This window comes from Labeo rohita, chromosome 2, assembly GCF_022985175.1.
Source record: "Labeo rohita strain BAU-BD-2019 chromosome 2, IGBB_LRoh.1.0, whole genome shotgun sequence".
Taxonomy (NCBI): Eukaryota; Metazoa; Chordata; class Actinopteri; order Cypriniformes; family Cyprinidae; genus Labeo; species Labeo rohita.
In genome coordinates this window covers 3,147,701-3,169,543 of record NC_066870.1, presented here as the reverse complement: position 1 = coordinate 3,169,543, position 21,843 = coordinate 3,147,701, and the positions used below count along the sequence as shown (strand labels likewise).

At 35.8% G+C, this 21,843-nt stretch overlaps 1 protein-coding gene across 2 annotated transcripts; it reads right to left on the bottom strand.

Moving 5' to 3' along the window:
- Positions 1 to 286: 286 nt before the first annotated feature.
- On the bottom strand, positions 287 to 21,780 carry ssx2ipa (synovial sarcoma, X breakpoint 2 interacting protein a). Of its 2 annotated transcripts, none has more exons than XM_051095375.1 (14): positions 21,612 to 21,780; positions 18,176 to 18,333; positions 16,997 to 17,163; positions 10,460 to 10,660; positions 10,174 to 10,284; positions 6,893 to 7,028; positions 6,641 to 6,716; positions 6,370 to 6,550; positions 5,239 to 5,386; positions 4,675 to 4,811; positions 3,694 to 3,867; positions 2,718 to 2,835; positions 2,426 to 2,576; positions 287 to 936 (listed from the first exon to the last, which is right to left on the bottom strand). In XM_051095375.1, exons 2-14 carry the CDS (start codon positions 18,219 to 18,221, stop codon positions 825 to 827), a joined length of 1,758 nt encoding a protein of 585 aa, XP_050951332.1. In that variant the 5' UTR covers positions 18,222 to 18,333; positions 21,612 to 21,780; the 3' UTR covers positions 287 to 824. The 2 variants fall into 2 exon arrangements, with proteins under 2 accessions (XP_050951332.1, XP_050951343.1); XM_051095386.1 differs by having other exon boundaries at positions 3,694 to 3,864.
- Positions 21,781 to 21,843: the final 63 nt, after the last annotated feature.

Below are 21,843 nucleotides of genomic sequence, written 5' to 3'. Positions count from 1 at the left end.
ATATGGCCTTACATGTGTCTGCAGAGAGAAGCGAGTCATGTCACTGGAGAATAAGTAACATGCATTAAGAAAGAAATAGGGTCAATTTTGACTTCATACCAACTTTAAAAACACAAATACATCTTTATTTTCAAATCTTTCAAACTTTATTGCATTGATTTAACGAAAATGGTCTTTAAACGTGTAAACATGGGTTCTAAAAGTAATTCTATCAAATACATTCTTGATTTTTCAATATAAATATTCAACATTAAAGAGAAAAAAAAAATCTATTTGATGTCTTGCATTAAAAAAAGACATAGTACTTAGCATCACTAAATTATAATAAAAGTACAAAACTATATGTGAAACGTAGCCCAAGAGAAGTCAGTTTCTGCAATATAATAATGGCAAATCAAAATATCAAATTATATTAGTATATTTAAAAACTACATTTAACATCTCTCCTCTTAAAAGTGCTTAATGAGTTACTGTAACATTTACAGCTCACACAAACATCACACAATTTGACTCACAACATACTTTTAAATTATCCTCATTATTACTACACAATGCACATTGGCCACTTTACATATGAGATTCAAAGGTGGCAAATGCAAAGGATTGTCTCCGAGATCAATTTGATCCAGCTAAATACACCATCTGTTTTATTCAACCCTAAATCCCTAAAGGGACCACACAGCAAATCAGAGGTAAAGGAGCAGGTGGTTGGTCATGCTGTGACGGGGATGAACGGAAGACTCCTGTAAAGCTTACAATTACGACAGCTTGAACAATGGAGTGTCTCTTCTGTAGTGTTTGATCAGTGTAATACTGACATACCATCAGATGGGGCTGTTCTCGTCTCTGACCAACGAGATGACGCTGCAGTCTGTAGAACAATTACGCAACCGTGACTTTGTCAGCGTCTCGCCACTCGGACATTTCCCGTGGCCCCTAGAGAGACGGAAAACAAATGTCAGCTCCATTAACACAGTGATTTATTTGCTCAGACAACATATTTCTCCTATACATATTTCTAGAACGGTCTCCTTATCAGGACTCTGGTGTAGCTCGATCTGCTCTAATGGTATAAATCAAAGGCAACCATGGGTAAACCTCAAACCACACATTGACCCACACTATTCCTCAAGTAACTTGTAATTTTATGTTGTAACCACAGATGTCAGTAAAGAGCACAGAATTTCACAGTGCACATTTGACTAGTGTAGATTAGACTAGATTACAGTGGATTTGGTAGACACTCTTATCCAAAGTGCATTCACACATGGGATTACAATATACAACATACAGGAAAAACTTCCAGAAGAACACCCTCCAGTTATAATACTTCATCTATAATTAGATGATTTGCCCTGCTTTTTATTCCATATAAAATTAATATTTTAAACCTTTTTGCGCACAATGTATAGCAAAGCATAGATTGCAACCATAAATTTATATGCATTTAATAAAATACATTAGACAAATCACGATTTACAAAATCAGGAACTCATAGTTTAAGTACACTGCATATAATTTTGCTGCAAAACAAAGCATTGTAATGGTGGAGAGCAGCGTTATCATACTAAAACCAAAAAACAAGATTTTGCACTTAAAATAAAAAAAAAAACAAACTGAAAATGAAATATAAATGAAAGTATATATTAAACTTGCTTTATTTCAGTTAGTTTGTCAAGGTAACATTTCCTTAGGTCTCTGGTGTAGCTAAATCTGCTCTAATGGTATAAATCAAAGGCAACAATATATTTGATCTATAATTAGTGATTTGTCCTGCTTTGAATTTGTGAACAGTTATACCTTTTTTGAACACAATGATAGCAAAGCATACATTTAAAGTGCAATCATAAATTTATATGCATTCAATAAAATGCATTAGAAAGGACATTTTGTTTTCTGTAATTAATCTAACGAAAAGTTGAAGTACACTGCATAGCAACCAAACAACCAAAAACAGGATTTTGCACTTTAAATTAAATAAACATGAACTAAAAATAAAATGTAAATAAAAATATATTAAACTTGCTTTACTTCAGTTAGTTTGTCAAGGTAATGTTTCTTTTTTTCATTTAGTTTAACTTGACTTTATATATATAAAAAAAGAAAAACCTTGAATAGCTTCATAACTACATTCTTTAAATTGATTATGAAATCAGAAAACCTAAAACCAATTCAAAATATAAATTAAAACTATAACAGTCTCTCAATGATACTAAAACAACACTGGGATAGATTTAGTATTTTGTAACACATTTGCACACATTGCTTTTTAATCACTTTAGAGGCACCACAATTAATTTAATTTAATTTAACATAATATAATAGAAACATTGTAAGTTACTAATCCTAATGCTTACATGACGTAAGGGTAAAAACATGACAGAATTTCCACTTCTGGTAAATGATTTGTGAAACGTGAGAGTACCTGCTCTCTGGGATAAGGTGTAGCGAGCGGTAGAGGTCAGCAGTGGAGGGCATCTTCACCGGGGCAGCTTTAGGGGTGGAGAACACAGAGTAGGACTGGGACTTGGTCACGAGCGGCGGAGTAGACTGCAGTTTGGCCTCGGGTTCTGTACCTGGAAATATGCACATGAAATGTGGTTTCAAAATGATCTGACTTGACTGCAAATAAATGAAGAATTTCATAAACAGAAATGCATTTGAAACCACAAATGTGATCACCAGCAAGTCAGATGTGGGATGTTTTGGCTACTCACTGACTGATAATGCACTGTGAGGTTCAGACAATGCAGGTCTTTTACGGTCTACAAATGGAGTCATGTTCAAAAACTGGGTCTTCAGCCATGCAGCTCGATCCTCCTCAAACATTTTCCTCTAAAGAGGGAAGAAACAAACGGGAGTTACAGTAACTTACGGTAAACTAGACGGAGCACAATTTAAGTTTATCAAAGTGCATTTATAGGTTTGATAACTACCATGCTCTTTCTTTGATTTAGCTTGAATGTGATCTTAAACAGGCATTGTTCCTTTTCAAAAAGCCATAAATATTCCTACAGAAGATTAATAATTGATCAAAGCAAAGCCATATTTACAGTACCAGTGGGAAACACTGCGTTCGCAGTAATATTCGAGGTGGAGTGTTGAAATCCTAGAGTCATGTCAAATGTACAGTAATTTCATTTTTAACTGGTGCATTTTATTAGAGTTAAGATGTTGGGTGTGACAGCGATTTCAGTTGAGAAATGCATATATTGTTACAATTAAAAATAACTTTTTTTAAAATATTTTAAAAAAATCTAATTCATTCCTGATGCATAGCTGTTTTTTCAATCTTCAGTGTGACATGATCCTTTAGAAATTATAATATGGAGATTTTCAATGAAAATGTAGCTTTGCCATCACATAAATAAAAAAAAAAATTTAAAAATAGATTTAAAAGTTCTTTTAAAGTGTAATAACAAAATATTAGTGTTTTTATTGTTTGACTAAATAATGCAGCCTTTTTCCATTTGTAGGAATATTTATGGCTCTTTAAAAAAAAAAAAACAACAAAAAAAAAAATGCCTGTTTAAGGTTGATATACTTCAAAAATAACAACCAAGAACAAACTTGTGTAACATCTTATAATGCAAAATCAAAAGTTGTTTGAGGGCGTTTCAAATGTAATCTCAGTTTAAAAGTGTTTATTGCTTAATTTCAATTGCAATAAAGGTATTTGTATGCATTCAGTACCTCATGTCCCAGACGAATAGCAGCTTCCGTAAAATTCTTCCTCTCTCGCTCAAAGTTCCTCTTCTGCTCATTGAAGAGTCTCCACTCCTCTTTGAGCCGCTCTTTCTCCTCCAGCGTGTAGCAGTCGTTCAGCAGAGCTGCCGTCTCCTCATCACACGGTGAGCTCAGCTGCTGCTGAAACACACACCGCAACCACACTCAATACAGCCACACGCCTACAGGCTTTCTGCAAGCTGAAAGAAAATCTGAGACTGTCTTCAAGTCAGTTAAAAGAAAATGTAAGGAATACATTAAAAGAGAACAATGCTTTAATGTTCTCTAAATGTACTAAATGTCTAAAGAACAACACAATGAATTGTATTAAGAGAACTTCAAAATTTGAAAATACACATTTCCAACCAAATCTTCATTACTTCTAAATTAATTTTACAAAAAAATAAATAAAAATACCTCACTGCAAAAAGTGATGTTCTTCATGTGTAGTTGAGTTTTCTGTTTCTATATTTCCATTGCACATGTATAAAGAGTCTTAAACCAACATGCAAAATGACATACTATAAGAAATCTGAACTGAACTTATGACAATAAAAGGACAAAAATCTGCTAATGGGCTCAGACAAATCAACTTAATTCAAAGAAAAAACAAGTGTTCATTTCTCACTGGCATATTTATTTTAACTCAATTCAGTTCAGTTTCTCAATAAGCAAGACTTTATCTCCTCATTTTGCACATTTAAATGTATCTTAATGCAAGGACGTTTAGATATTTGTACTGAAAAACAAGTTAAAAATACTGACAAAGATATTCATATTTTGTGACTGTGATTTTTAAGACTTTCTGCTGTTGTCTGCACACAAGTCTGTACAATCGGCTGCACACTGACATCAGGAGACTGAGCTGCTGATGAAAATGACATGCAAGAAGTGAAGTATACTTTGTCCTCTACTGTATATTAGTGTTTGACGTGTACAGACATTCACCTGAAGAAGCTGCTGCTGCATGTGGATGAACTCTTTACACTGCTGTAACTCCATTCTCATCCGTTGCATCTCCTCCTCATGCTCCTTTCTGGACATCATCTCCTCTGCCTCACGCTCCTGACACGCCACCAGTGACGCTGCAACACAAGTATTGACATTCATGATCAAGGCCCGTCACAAAACAAATGACTCTGAAGAATGTTTTGTCTCATATTAAACATCATCACTAGGTTTTACAAAAACAAGACCAATGCGTAACCAATAAACTATTTTAAAGCATAACTAGAAAAATGTGTATTTACGATTGAACATTTTTGCCATTCCAATAAAGTTATATATATATAAAAAAAAAAAAAACTACAAGAGACTACAAGATCTCTTAAAAGTTAATCAATGTTATTTATTAATAAGCTGAATAAATGTCATAAAATGGAAAATGAAAAGGTCTCATATTTTCAGCTAAGAATCTCTGCATTTTTTCAGAACTTTAAACCAACTCCACAGTTTCAATATAAATATCTGAAGACATGCATTAAAATATGCAAAACAGCAGCAGAGTTGTACCTTGGCTGTCGAGTCTCTCCATGTGGCTCTTGAGCTTCCTCCACTGCAGTCGGATGCTGTTGGTGAGCTGCTCGCGGGCCTGTTCACACGACTGCTCCAGCGTCTCTCTGCTGGACTCACCGATCTCCTCCTCACCCTCAGAGCCAGCCTGATGAGAAAAGGATAGTTCGTTCAAAAATTAAAATACTCATTTGCTCACCCTCATGTCACTCCAAACCTATAACACTTTGGTTCATCTTTGAAACAAACTGAGAAACCCTTAGAAAAAGCTGAAGAAATGTTTTTTTAAGAAACCTGAAAGATTTATGCACCTCCAATGAAAGTTGATTTCACCACAAAGAAACCTCACAAAGAGTAAAAGTAATCCAAATGAATGAAGCAGTGATGATAAAAGAAAAATCTATTATTTTGACCCGTACAATGTATTTTTGACTATTGCTACAAATATACCCGTGCTACTTAAGACTGGTTTTGTGGTCCAGGGTCACATTTAAGAATAATGATCAATACACTTACATAGAGCACAAATATGGCAATCAGAAGCTTAAATTTATCTTTGACGTCTTGAGTTTCTGTTTACTATACTAAATATATATACTCTGTTTTGATTAATGCTTATGTGTAAATAAAAGCCTAAATTAAATATATTCATCATATAAAGCAAATGTGCCTCTTTATAAGACTGGGATTCTCTTTGTGAACCTTTTGTTTTGTTTTAATTTAAAAAAACAAATCTTTCAAGTTGAACTGAACTTGCTTAAATTGGTTTCTCAATGAAAAAACACTGTATTTTAGAATGACATCATTCATTCATTCATTCATTTAACTAGCAAGATTCTAGAAATTACAAAAAAAGAAAATACATTTTCTGCATTATGTAATACACAAAAAACAGTCTGAAAACACCTAATTAGCCATTAATCAGTCTAAAAAATAAGAAACTTGTTCAAGAGGTGGAGACAACTTTGTTAGTCTACAGTATAATGCACATTGATTAATTGTTAAAAATAAAAAATAAATAAAATAAAACAGGGTTTCATGCTGATTTACAAACAAAATTTAAAGATTAATTCACACTGTTTGATGCCAAAACATTGGATGCAATTTACAATTGTAAAAGAGACTTCAGACCTGCTCTAGGCTATCATCTGCTGGCTCTGTTTTGATGCAGTGTTTCTTTGGACTCAGAATGGCGATCATGTCCTTCTTCATGTGCTGCAACACTTTTTTAAGCTCCGAGTTCTCCAGCATCAGCGTCCTCTGACGCGTCTCATAATCACTCAGCAGAGCCCTGTACATCTCACCCTCATGTCTGACGACACAACAGCAAATATTTTACATTGTGTTTCACTGTGAGAAATAAAATGCCATGTCAAAGACACACAGGAGCACAGGAGTTTACCTGGCCTCCATCTTTCCTGTCTTCCAAAGGCCTCTCTTGCCATCTGACCTTCCCAAATAGTTTGACATTTCAATGGCTAAACACATGGGAGATCAGAGAAAACAGCAATACTTTAAAATCTTTCAAAAACTGTTCAAATCTTTCTTAATTGTCTACTGTAGTCTAAAAAGGAAAATAAATGAATTTAATAGTGAAAAATATTTATTTTCTCGTTTTCTACCTATATAATAGGCTGCAAAACGCAGTACTCACAGAGTTTCTTGTCTCTCTTGTCCATGAGCAGCTGGTTAAGGCGTTCCTTTAGTTTGGTGCACTCTCTCTCTTTCCGTTTGGTGTCGTGGTTGTACTGCGTGGCACGACTGGAGATGATGCTCTGCAGCTTCTGTACCTGCACCACATTAAATTACACACAGTAGTAAGCGTGCTATATGATTATTACACAAGATATAAACAGTACACTGAAGTCTTAAAAATAAACTTACTAAAGGAAAAAGGTTTTTAAATGAATAAGTGAACAAAACATATCACCAACTTGCTTTACAAAAACTAAATATATATGCATATATAACCAGTGATACGATTATGTGGATAATCAGGAATTTCTTTGAGAATGTAATTTTCTTATAACACATCCAATAATGAATGTGTTAAAGGAAGAGCTGACACAAGAACAAGAACATTTGCTGTTTATTTACCCACCATAAGGCCATCCAAGATGTAGGTGACTTTTTCTTCAGTAGAACAGTAAAGATTTAGCTGAAATGATGTTTCTTGGTGATTCATAAAATGTAAGTCAATGACGGTTGTCGCTCTGAGTCAACAACGAGCATCAGGCATCACAAAATTAATGTCTGTGATTCCTGAACATATTGAGGTTTTATGAAGCAAAACAACTGGTCTGTAAAACAAACTGAATATTATTTACAACATTACCTGTGAATCTAAATCTTTTCCATGCACTGGTTCTTTCAGGTAGTTCTTGTCAATGAACTGGTTCAGATAACTAAAACAGCTTATGCAATTTTATGCATAGATGAAATATATGCACAATTGTATTATTAACACACCTAATAACGATGAGAAACGTGGCTGTTTTACATGTCTAAAGCATATAAAGTGAATAAAACGGTCTTCATCAACTCATCTTAGTCATGTTCAACCATAACTTTCATTTCACCTTTTCATTCAAGTGTTTGGTTCACACACACACACACACACACACACACACACACACACACACACACACACACACACACACAAGCATATCAGCGGCTCGTCTGTCTTCGGTCCGACTCGAACCGTTTCCTCAGGTCCCTGTTGAAGGAACTGGTGCTGATTCATCCAGTTCACAAAAAGAACTGGTTCAGAAGAATTTACTTGCAACCAGACATCACTTCATTTGCCTGAGGTCTGGATTACAAGTAATAAAGCTGTAAATAATGCTCAGTGTCTTACAAACTGATCATTCTGCTTCATAAGACCTCAATATATTGTCAGGAGCCACAAGTATTAATTTTGTGTTGCCTGATATGCTTTTTTGACTCTTAAAAGGATGGCAGCCATTGACTTGCATTTTATGAATCACCAAGGAACGAGAGTTTCAGCTAAAAATCTTTTTTATTGTTCTACTGAAGAAAGAAAGTCACCTACATCTTGGATGTCAAATTATAAGAAAATGCTTTTTTTGGTTGAACTACCCCTTTAAATCAGTGGTTTAAAGGTGCTCTTTGGGCACATTTAGGACAGACAGTAGCCAAGTTTCCATCCAGTTTTTTGCAATGTTTTGTTATCGACAAAGAGAATATGCATAAAACTTTTTTGCAAAATTTGCTGTCTCCGGCCTGTTTCCATCCAACTGGCTTTTTATCGATAAAATGGTGTACAATGACGTCATCCCTAAAAAAAAAAAAAAAAAAAAAAAAAAAAAAAAAAAAGTAGCCCGTGAGCTGTTTCCATTCATAATTCCACGTGCTGCGCAAATTACATAGGCTAGTAGTTTGTTCTTCATCCTTCTGAAACAAAATTATGTAGGCTATTATGTAATTGTATAAGTCTACATAAAAATATTTTATGAACAAGTGGTATGAGGTTTTTTTTTTTTTTTGGTACTTAGGCGATACATCATTTAGATTAGATACCTGAGCATCAAACAATATTCATACACAGGTGCAGTTGTATTATTAGGTATTTTTCTGATTAACGTTTATAAGACTGTATTGGAAATTGTTAATTTCTGTTATTTTATTTCTCCTAACCGACAACCGACGGTCGTTAAGCCATTAACAGTTAACTGGTTTAACCGTTAATGTTAAATTACAAATAAATTACGTGGCAGTGACCAATAAAAAGCTATATATAAAAAGCTATAGGTAAAAGAAACAAATAGGCTTGTGTGAGAAATATATTTTTTTAGAAAGAATTAGTTAACAAAAAAAAAAAAAAAAAAAGAGGTAACAAGTAGCAGCCTATATGCAGAATTTCGTTTCATTTTTGTGATGTGCTCATATTTTTATGTACACAAATAAAATAAATATTTAAATTAATTTCGAATAACGTCTTACTCATATATGGCCACAAAAGGAATATTGCAAGTTGTTGTTTTGTGGGGGGGTTAGTGATCGTACTGGTGCCGCTGGTGTACAGTTAAGCATTACTAACTTACCAAACGCAGCCTGTTCATTGTCATAATAAATTACAGCCCACCAAACATATTGAAATACAATGCTATTTTACTTCCTCTCACTCCACAACAAATCCTTTAAATTTAGAACAACACAAGACTGAAAATATAAGATAGGAAGCCAAATATATACCATATATAAAATTATTTTAGATACAATTTAATAATATGAATATGATTTAATTTGGAACTACAGAGAAACTGTGCTTTAGTGTGGGCAACAGCACAGATGCTGCCTATAGGCTAATTCTGTCATGTGACACCACAATTTATTTGCGTTAAAGCCATTTTTCTGGACAAAAAGTGTTTCCAAACAAATTTTTGTGACATTTGAACTATCGATAGAACTTATGCGCTACAGTTAACGGGAAAAGATTTTGTCAACATTTGTCTAAATTTTATCGATAAATGGCATTTCCATCAACTAAATTCTGAAGCACTAAATATTTTTTCCGCAAAAAATCCTTGGATGGAAACCTGATTAGTGTTTTCACTGCAAAAGTGATCAGGTCACAATTGCCTTTGGACACCACAGATCATGACATTCTTTTGGTTGACTTTTCGTTACCACTTTACGTTAACAAAGATGTGTCATACAAGTTAAATATGAAGTAACAAAGGGCTCATTTAAGGTCAGGCTTTGTCAGCCAGGTTACATATAGACACGGTAGGCACATATGGTGGGAAATACATTGCTATTTTGCAATTTACATTTGAAAACTTGTGTTTGAAAAACAAAACTGCACTTTAGTTGTAAGAAAACTCTGGACCAAAAGCACACTAGAAAACATAGGGCAACATGAGGGGGTGTGGTGTCATGCCTGTCGGATCATGTGAATTGAGTTTCTCTTACTTCCTCTTTCTCAGACTTGAGGCAGTTCTGTAAAGTTTTGATCTTCAGCTGTAGCTGTCGCTCACCCTCATGCAGGCCTGAGTTCTCTCTTCTGGTGTGCTCCAGCTGATCCTGAGACACAATTACACAACAGCAGTTGAAAAAGAAGTAAACTCAAAGAGGAACAAAATCATAAATATTCACATTCACTACAGATATCTTCTAGGCTTTTACAGGAACATTTCAGTTAGTTTCATGACTAATGTCTGGAAATTACATTTAAAATTGCCTAATATTTCAAACCTACTTTGAGTCTACAGTTGCTGTGCTGCAGATGCTCAAGATCACTGCCGCTCTTCAGCTGCTGGGTCTCCAGGTCATTTAGGGCACGCTGAGCTCTTCTCTGCAGCTGCAGTACTTCATAAAGCAGGTTCAAAACTGGCACAGCGCTCAAAGAGCCTGATTTAGACTCTAAACTCACTCCAGTCAAACCTAGCGAACACACCTCCTGATAAGAACCAGGAGGAACAACTGATTATCATCTGCTTTGATAATTACGAGAGGAATTCAGTTATTAACAAGTTATGTAATTACGGTTCGTGTTAGATATTATAACATTTTTTTTTTATTCCTGGAGTAAACTTAATATGCATGATTCAACAGTGTTGCCATGAGAGTTAACAGCATGTCTCAGGAGCAGTCAAGAAAATAACTTTAATTTTGGTTAAATTAGCACTTAATGCAACACTTAATTTTACTTAATTAACTGAAAACTACTGTGCTCGACTAAGAAAAAATATTTAGACCCGATCAGCATATTTGTGTTTGCGCTGAGGGGAGCTTCAAAGTTTCTACGTGCTTTTGGTATGTTGAGTAATGTATCACAGACATATCTCACAAATCCTTCCATAAACAAAGTGTAGAGAGAGTGTAAATAAGAATTTCATTGTGCAGTGTAGAGAGCTTCGTTGATTATAATGGTTTGTGAGATTGCGATGAACTAAGATGAGTGACAGCTTTTAATGATTTTTAAAGGAGTTTGTAAATGAGACTGATTTAATACAACAGTTTAAGTGACTTACGTTGTCTGACTATAACACCGTTGCCTAATTTTACTCTATTTCGTTGACAAAAATAAAAATAACTGAGCCGCTGCGCATCTTCATTCAAACACAGCTGTGTTTCGTTTATGAATAAACCTGCATTTTTAAATGAATCCAGTGAGTCAATGATTCAATTTCCCATTCATAAAGAGAGTTACTTGCTTTATTACTGAATGAATCAAATGAATGAATGATTCAGTAATTAAATCAGTAACTTGCCACCACCTACTGGCAGTTTTAGTTTCATTTTTAAAGTATCTTTTCAGTTATTGAAATCATCTAATATTTGAAAAAATATTATGAAAAAAATGAATTTATGAATTTGATTGCACTCATGCCACCTCTGAGCCTCATTAAATCTAAAAAAAAAAAAAAAAAAAAAAAAAAACCATACACCTACAAACTACAAGCCACTTTTGTGCTCTTCTGTGCTACCTCTGTAGTGCAACTAAATTGTATTAATATTGATTTCATTATATTGGTAACTTATTCTTATTCTACTTGTTCTTATTCTATTGATTAAATTATACATTTTAAAAAGCTTATAAAATGTATATTTAAAAAAAAAAAAAAAAGACATACTTTTAATGAAGACAGAAAAATGCCATTACAAAGGCAAAAACAAAATTCCTCTGTAAATCATTTGAGTCAATTATCACCTCGTAATGGGAAGGCTAATTTTTGATCAGATTTTTTGATTATTGATTTGAAGGTGCTCCTGAAATTTTGACTGTGCTCCTAAAAAGAAATGTAAGCATAGAGCTCTGCTGTCATATTTGAGCTAGATAAATTAGACCATGTGATGTAGACACACCCTTCTTTTATATATATATATATATATATATCACATATCTTGTGCAAAATGTCTGTAAACATCACAGATAATGTCTGAAGTAACAAATCTTTCTGCCTTCTTAGTAGTGCATTAATACCAATCTAAATAAGAACAAACTAGGTGGAATCATCTTGTTTTCGTATGCAAGCCTGGAGCCCTGAGTAGGGAATGAGATGCTGAGTCATTAGCTGACGCAATGGGAACACTTTCAAGGAGTCATTACAAAGTAATACATCAGAGTGTCTGCCAGTTTATCAGCCTGTGAAAACACATGCACAGACTAAGAGAAAAATATGACTCCTGTTCAAACAGCTAAACCTGGGAACCAAGGGTGAAGTCATCATTCTCATAAAATCTGATAAAAGTGTGCCCAACCTGCCGCCAAACAAATATCCTCTAAATACGCACCCTTAGAAAAAGCCTGAGAAGCAGCAACACCTCTAGTAGAGTGAGTTCTATGCCAAGAGGCAAAGATGACCCATACAGCTCATAAGCAATAATCATAAGTCACATTCTTTGTTTTGTAGCAACAATACTCTTGTTGCAGCCACCAAAACATATCAGATTTACGCCACTGGCATTCAATGTTAATCTGTAACACCCTCACAGGGCAAAGCATGTGCAGTCTCTCAATCCCCCGGGACTCAAAGAATAGAGGATAAAAAGTGACTACAACAAAATCCAGAGAGCAAAATGATATACAAACTAGCTTCAATCGCAACAACACCATTACCAGACTGGGAGCAATTGCTCTACATCAGGGGTGTCAAACTCAATTCCTGGAGGGCTGGAGTCATGCAGAGTTTAGATGCAACCCTAATTAAACACACCTGATCCAACTAATGAAGTCCTTCAGGCTTAATTGAAAACTGCATAGTATGTGTGTTGGAGCAGGTTTGGAACAAACTCGAACTGAGTTTAAGTGTAACTAGGGCTACTCCCAGAAAAATGCTCCTGAAGGAATGGCAGCACTGATCCAACAGGGCAGGAGATAGTGTTCAACAGAATAAGCAAACATAGTTAACTAACAATGCCTTTGAGAAACGCTCCCCAGATCAGGATCTCCAAAGGAAGCTCCTCCAGGATGGTGAGATGGGCAAAACGGTGATTCCAGCACCCTGTCTTGTTGAACCCTCGTAAGAACTACCAGAAGCAGACTTGCACCCGGATCCTGCTGGTGGAAAAGCGGCCAGAGTGTCCATTCCCAGAGGTAATGGAGGAGACAGAGAGAATGAAAGTGGACACTGAGCAGTCTAAAACAAAATTAACAGGTCCACCACTGCGCTGTCAGACCTCTGGAAAATCAGACCAATGGTCTTCATTCTATAGGCCTCAACCTGAACCTTAAGAGAAGATCTGCTCCCAGATTTGCCCTCAGCAACAACTTGTTCTTCGTCCAAAGAGGCACAGGGCATAAATGCATTCCCCTTAGCGGTTTTATATAAAAGACTACTGATGTTGTACTTTCTGATGACCACATGACCACATTTCTAATGACTGGAAGCAAATGTTCAAAAGCTAGAAAAACCACCATCATCTCCAAGTAATTTATGTGCCACATGAGATGATCACCTTTCCATACCCAATAGACTAGATGTTTTTCAAAAACTGCACAAGACATTTATGATAAACGCCTTGCAGTGAAAGATTTTGCCCAAAGGCGCAAACCGCCGTCCTTTTTCAGCACTAGAAAACACTGGATGTAGAAACCAGATTCCCTCTTGGGAGGAAGCATTTTCTCTACAGCTCCATTCCTCTTACAGGCAGTGCATTTTCTGCCATAAAATTTGAGCTTCCTGAGCTTCTGTGGGGAGCAACAAGGGGGGTAGTGCCAAAATTGGGTAGTGCACCTCTTTTATGTGGTTTGCAAAAACCTTCAGCAGATGTTGTCATTCTGCCAAATGAACAGAGAGGCATCAGGCATTTTACAGTCGAGGCTTGTGAAAGAGGGTCACTCCGGCCCATATGAGAGCAATGCAATTGCCAGACAGTGCGCAGATTGGAGAAAGCGTTCCACATCTCAAGTCAGTGCTTGAGATATGAGTGTACAAAAAAACATCCTGTGCAAGGCTTCCCAAATGGGACTTTTAAGTGTCTGAGCAGCAGGTAAAACCCGCTACAGAATGTAAGAATGTGCAGCCTGACTCAATATAATGGGTTCAGAATGCACTGTGGGGGCACCGCTTTTAAAAAGAACATTATCGTAAACCTCTGTGCTCCCTGGGAGTTGATGCGGGGAAGGCAAACAAATAGACTGTCATTTAAGACATTGTTTGAGATGTGTAAAATGGCAAAAAATGGCAAAAACTGACAAAATTGACAGAACAGAATCTCTGCCCTGCCCTCTGTTGGGATACCTGTCATTCAACAACCCATTTTGTATATTTTTGCCAAATTTCCAAATTATTGGACAATAAAGGTTAATAAACAGTCACTATGTTGCCAAAAAGTCCCAACTCAGCAACAGGAACATCCAGGTCTTCTTTCTCTAAGGCTGGCCACACACTAGATGATTGTTCAAATTTAAAATCCATGCAATACCACAGACATGAAGACAGTTTCAACCGATTTTTAGCTTTATAATCCTCCAAACTCGTACACTATATGATTCGACCAAACTGTGAGACCACTAGGGTTGGGAATTGATTCCAAAAAGAATCGATTCCTTGATTCCGAAGCTTTGGGAATTGAGAGTCGATAATTCTAAAAGAAAATGCCAGAACACATCTGACTGACCGCATTAGACTAAACCACAATCTCTTGTATCAATGTTGTTGTTAACGTTCTGGTCATTTTGTTTTGGTGTATTGTTTCTTAATTTTGTGCAGGGTATACGGTTAAAGTAAACATAATTCAGCTGAACCGTGCACAATTTAGACACGTCATATCTTGTTCCATTTAATAAACGCACATCCACTGCTGAGCTGTGGGCTATGACTAGTTTTATGTTAGACAGACAAAATTACAATTTAAAATCAATCGGAGCTACAAAAACGCATTGTAGTTTCTACAAATAAAGCTTCATATTATGAGAAGGCTAGTCTATGATCTTTGTATCTTGCAGTCACGGCAAAATAAGGTTTCTCCAATCTAAAAAACAAGAATAGAAAAAGAATTGAAAACAACCGTGAGGAATCGATTCATGGAATCAAATCCCAACGATTCCAGAATCTAAATCAGACTCGATTTAAAAATTTTCTGAATCGAACAGCCCTACAGACCACACACTTGTTGACTGTAAAAATGATTTCACAGTGACACAAGATCTCACAGAGTCTCATGTGACACAACATTCAAAAGCTCAAAGTAAGCCAAAGACCTGACCACTTGTTGGAAAGAGTACCACTCTGACCATTGCCGAACTCCTCAGTCCAATACAGCAGTAGAAAGAACATTTTCCCAAACGAAAGACATCTCACTTCTGTAAACTCTACCAGAGATATACATGGCACTTTATTTGGTGAGAATGAGAGAAAAAGGCAGAAATTCATCTGCTGACTCAATAGCCTCAAGCTCAGCATCAGATCCCCAGGACCAAGGCTCATGAACCAGAGCCATGAGAGATGGCCAATTTTCCTCTGTTACTCATAAAGAAGGTAAGCCTTGAGCGAAGAACATTCATTGTAAAGTTTTACTGCAGTGTGAGATATTCAAAGAGCCATTAAGTGTGGCCTGAGCATGACAAAAACCCAAACTCTTAAAGGAAAAGTCCACTTCCAGAACAACAGTTTACAAATAATTTACTCACCCCCTTGTCATCCAAGATAAAAAAAATACAATTTATATACTTTTTAAATGCCAAACGCTCGTTTTGTCTTACTCCGCTTGGACTGTTTTTGTTCCGGTTCGTGACAGTTAGGGTATGTAAAAAAAAACTCCCATCTCATGTTCTCCCTCAACTGCGTCCTATATCGCTGTTTTACCTTTTTAGGTAAAAAAGACTGGGTCGGAACTTCTGCAGCGATGTAGGATGATTTTGAAATGATTTTTGAAGTTGAGGGGGAAAATACGATTGGAGTTTTTCGACACACCTTAACTGTCTTGAGTCATAATACATAGAGTTCATGGAGAGTAAGACAAGACGAGTGTTTGAGATTAAAAAGTATAGAAATTGTATTTTTTTAAAATGAAAATAACCGATTGTTTCACTAGATAAGACCCTTCTTCCTCGGCTGGGTTCATTTACAACCGCATTTAAACTGCTTTTTGGAAGTTCAAAATCGGGGCACCATATCAGTCCATTATATGGAGAAAAATACAGAAATGTTTTCCTCAAAAAACAATTACTTTACGACGGAAGAAAGAAAGACATGAACATCTCGGATGACAAGGGGGTGAGTACATTATATGTGAATCCTTGTTTTGGAGGTGGACTTCTCCTTTAGTCCACTTATCGTGCGTGTCCTCACTTGTGATGAAACAACAGAGACCTACAAAGACACAGCAGAGGGAGGCACTAGTGCATTCAGCCAGTGAATCCACAGCACTCTACATAGACTTCAGACAATCATCAGATCTGGAGGCTGTTCCCATTGGTTCACTCAAAGACAGAAACATTACTCTAAATATTCTTAAAGAGCTAGAATTACAGTGCCTTAAAGGTATAAGTACATCTGCCCTGTCCCTCAAATTTGTCCAATAGGATTGAAGCACCAGTTGCGCTGTTCGTTTGAAATTACATATGCATGACCACAAGAAATGGAGCCTTGCACAGACAAGGTAAATGCTGTAATAAACCTACTTTTTGCTTTGTGCTTAAGTAGTTAAAGTCCATTTCAATCCTTACAATATCCACGTTGTTGTTTTATTTATTTATTTTTTAATGAAAAACAATAGTAATGGTTTAATCACTGACATCACACAACTAACACATGAGTAATACTTTCAAACTTCCCTTGTAATGTACCTGATTGACATATGCGATGCACTGTGATACGTTCTCCTCAGTGCAGAATGCACTTAACACACTGTAAGAGTTTTTGGGTAGAGCCATGGTGGAATGCAGCGAGTGGTGCAAGTTTTGCCTGGAGGGAGACATGCTGATCCCTGAAATACTGGAAAGCTCTTTGGTGTCTGTACAGAAGACAAAAGAAAAGGCAGAGCCTGTTATTAAAGCCTGTCGAAACTAGACTGGTCTAACATGGTTTTAACATGATGCCATGTAGCTGCAAAATAGCAAACCTGGGAGAGTTTAAGTTAAGGAAAAGCTTTCAAATAAAAATAACAAATAAATACTTCATGCAGTGGTGTTGCCAAGATATTGAATAAAACACTATGCGGTGCATTTATATATCTGACAATGAAAATTGTCTGGTTTTTAATAGCATTTCAGGATGGTCCGATGACGATCTGTGTGAAATTTGAAGATCAAGTTTTTGATATGATATATCAAAATGGCAGAAATTGAAACCATGTTGGTTTTGATTCTATGCATTCAACTTTGTACAAATTCAGGAAAAAAAAAAAATTTTCTAGGCCTTACAGTTCAGAAGTTAATGGCCTTGACATAAGGGCAAAATTTACCTGTTGGTGGTGCTAGAGGGTTTGGGATAGAGATATCAGATTTGCTATGGTAATAGTTTAGACTGCCCTCCATTTGTGTGCCAAATTTCATAACTTTCCCCAAATATGGTCCTTTAGACTGCAATAGAGTCAAAAGGTATTTACTCATGTTGTTCCCCAATAAGTATGCTATTATTGCTGTGAAAAACAAATTTGAGTTTTTTTAAACAACCTTTACAAAGTTTCCCCCCAGCTGCATGAAGGTTCTTCCAAAAAATATTATTTTGTGTCAGTGGCAAAAAGTAACAACATACAGGCTTGAAAAGACAGGAGGATGACAAAAAAAAAAAAAAAATTACAGTTTTTATTTTTGCGTAAACTACTCCTTTCAACACATTACAGAACAAAAAGAGAACAGGGAGAAACATTTAATATAGTAAAGTATTAAATGAAAATAAACATTAGTTTCAATATACCTTTCACAGATTACAAACCACACTTAAATTAGCTCAATCTCCTAACAAGATCAAGCCAACTCTGTTCACAGAGTCTCAGACACAACCTTTCCATGTTTGCTGCTCACCGAGAGATGGATCTGGCATCATTGTTGGAGTCCACCAATCTCCCATGTCAACCTTCAGCTCAGATGGGATTCTCTTGTGCCCTGCTCATCCAAATAAGACGCAAGGCTGAACACAAGCGGTTGAGCCAGAGACAGCGGCTAGCATTTGGCCATCATGCCTGAAATAGAAGAGAGGCGCACTGGATTACACAGCCGGATTAAACAGCCATGGAATACCACTGCAGGATTAGCAGAATCAGCGGGTGACGGAGGGGGTGGAGAGATCGTGCAGAGCAAGACAAGCACTGGAGGATTGATGTGTCATACAAGTGCATTTCCCCCTCAAACCAGTTAAATGTAAACCCCGCCCCACCGCTGTGTTTATTGGTTAAGTCATTCACACAGACACTTGTCAAGAAAAGGTTAGACTTCACAGATTTATTTCAGAGCTCAGAAGAAACATGGATGCATCCAACTGTAGAAACAGTAAATCAGGATGTGCTACGATAGCTGTCAGCTCTGCAAGTAACCTGACAAATAAAATGGGTTTGTGCCTAAAAATAAATAAATAAATAAATAAATAACACTTGCACAGGAAAAATGATTTTACAACAACAGCAGCAACAGAAATCTGCCAGTGGGGTTAGAAAAATAAAATTTATTCAAAAGGAAAACCATTATGCCATGGGGATACATTTTCAACAGAATTTTATATTTATTATATATTATATTTTATATTAAGCAGATGAGTTTTGACTAAGACCCAGGACATTGTCTTCCTGGAAAATTCATTTGCATGCATCCATTTTGTATAAGCTTTTTACCTACACCATCAACGCAATTTATATGTGCATACAACTGTTGTGACAAGTTTACTTCATGAATATTTAGCAAAATATATTCTATACAAAGTGTAAATGTATAAAAAAGTGAAATATAATATATAAAGATGAATGTATGCATTTTGCTCTATTCATTTGTCCTAGGAAGTAATTTATAAATGTGTTTAACACCTTACTTTGCTCATCGGAGACTAATATTGTGTCCCAATTCATGTCATTATGTTTCACTTTATGCAATTTTGTAGAATAAATAGTGAGAGTAGTGTGTTCACAAAGCAATTTTTGAAAAAGGAAAAGTGCACTTTAAACGCAGGTGATGCACTTAATTACAGTAACTGAAAAGCGAAATTGTAGAAAAAAGCATTCTACTGTTGCATTCAACTGACTCTGATGTTGGATGACAAAATAAGTTAAAATTCATAGACTGGATGATAAGTGTGCTTAAGTATAGGGTGTCATTTGGGACACAACTGTGTTCTACCTCTTAACAGTTAACATTCAGTTTGCATCTTGTTTAGAATTTTGTGATTTTAATTTTAACACTGTGGACTGTGCATGTTTTATCATACAACATCTGTTTTTTTTTTTTTTTAAATCTCTTTTTACAAATGTATTGCACAGCCTGCATACATATACTACTGTGTATTTGTTTCAATTTTCACACAGTTTGGTGAACAAAGATGTTGAACAGTGCCGATCCCAATTCCCCACTCCCTCTCTTGCCCTACTTTTCTATCTGTACTCCACTGTCCTATTCAGAGAGGCAAAGCGAAGCCCCAAAAATAAAATGTGAGTGGTTAAAATGGTGGGGTTTGGAAGTGAGCAATAGTAACAGAGATGCATGACTTAGCAAACATCACTATATGTTATTTTCACTGAGTAAATGCAAATTCAGTAGAATTAGATTTCAAACATTTTAAGACTTTTTAATCCCACTTCAAGTCAAATTTAAGGCCAAATTCACAATAACAAAAATGCTTAATTCTAGCATTTCTAAGCTTTTCTGACAGGTTTTTGCCACTATGTTGTGTTTTGAACTCTGCATGTGGGATTGCACTGTTTGCATTTATACATGCATACACCTAGCCTGTTTATAATAATATATATATAATATATTATAATACATATTATAATAATATATATATATATATATATATATATATATATATATATATATATATATATATATATATTTTAATTATTATTATTATTATTATTATTATTATTATTATTAAAAAGCATTTCTGACTACCTAAGTATGTGGTTACAGTGATCTGATCACAAAACATTTTAGACAAGATTTTTTTTCCTTTGATTTTATATGCTGTTAGTTCTGGTATATATGGGTGTGTGAACTAATGTTAATCATTAAACCTTTATGCACCATTTCTTTTCCTTATGTTTTCCACTGCTTTCTGTAACTCACTATATTAAAGCAAAAAACAGCATTGCTTTCTGTAGTCAAGGTCACTATGTTCTGAGAGGCTTGTGAGGTGGAGAACAGTTTTATCAATAAGATATTTGCATGCTTAGGGTGAGAGTAGATAGGTAAGTAGGTGAGATTTTAACTATGTCAGCAGCTGGAGCTCATTCTTCTGATTTCACAAGACCTCTCATGAATGGTTGGAACATTAACTTGTAACATTACTTATACAGCACATTAAAAACAGGTGACCAATGTACTTTACAGTAACAACCAAGAAACAAGCCAATGTATTAGCGATACATTTGTTTGATGTTAAAAAAAAAACAAAAAACAGTATATCCATAGTTTTATGCTGTTTCCATGCACTCCAGTCTCTGTAACACCTAGGAGCATCTTCTCTAAAGCAAAAGCTATAAGCAACACAAGAAATCTCAATGTGCAAAAATATCCTGTTCCTCAACAAAGACTGAGCTGCTGACCTGTTACAGAAGCAATATAGTAAACTAAGCAGTTTTACTCCCAAGAGACACATTTACTATATTTTTTACCTATTACACATCTCATGATTCTAAATGTTTTACTTTATGTACATGCATTACATCAAATTTGAATACAGAGGCCACATGAGTCTGGCCTACATATTGTGTTTATTACTGGTTTTATTGTTATTTTGTTAGCAAATGCTAACATCCCTATGTTGACATCACGACATTAAGCACCTACTGTTAGACACTAATGCTAAACGAGTTTAAGACGGTAACTTATTACTAGGATGTAGGAAACGACATCCTAGCAAACCACTATCAGTTGTTTTTTTTAAGTGTTTTATCACTAGATGGCAGAAATGTGCACTGCGTGGAAAAGCTTCGAGTAATTAACCCAATTTCAATACATTTGGTTTTAAATAAATGTCAATTTTGCCATCACTACACCAGTTTAATCGGATTTTAAAACTGCTTTGAAAATTAAATTTCACACACAATTGTTTACCTGGCATTCGCTAGCTTTCAGTGGATGCAGCTGGTCTGTTTCAGTTATTTACATAATGACAGCTTTTTGGGCTGATTCGATCACATCCCTTCGCACTAAGACGCGACGTCTATGTAGGCAGCACACGACATTTAGAGACACAGCCGGAGTTTCAACTTAGCACAGCAGCTAATACACACAGTCACACAGGTTGACTTACATCGGCTGCGAATCCAAACGCAGTCAGATCAGCATATGCCCGCGGATTAAACCGATGAGGTTTTCCAGACTAATCCGTGTTTAAAGATCCCGTGTGTGAGAGAGATTGTCGTGTGCGTATCATTCACCTGCCCTGAAGCGCAAAAGACGTTTGGATGATTTGAAGTGCACCACAGTTCTTCTAAATAAACAAACACGACTCTCATTGGCCAGCCTGTTGTCAAGCAACCAGC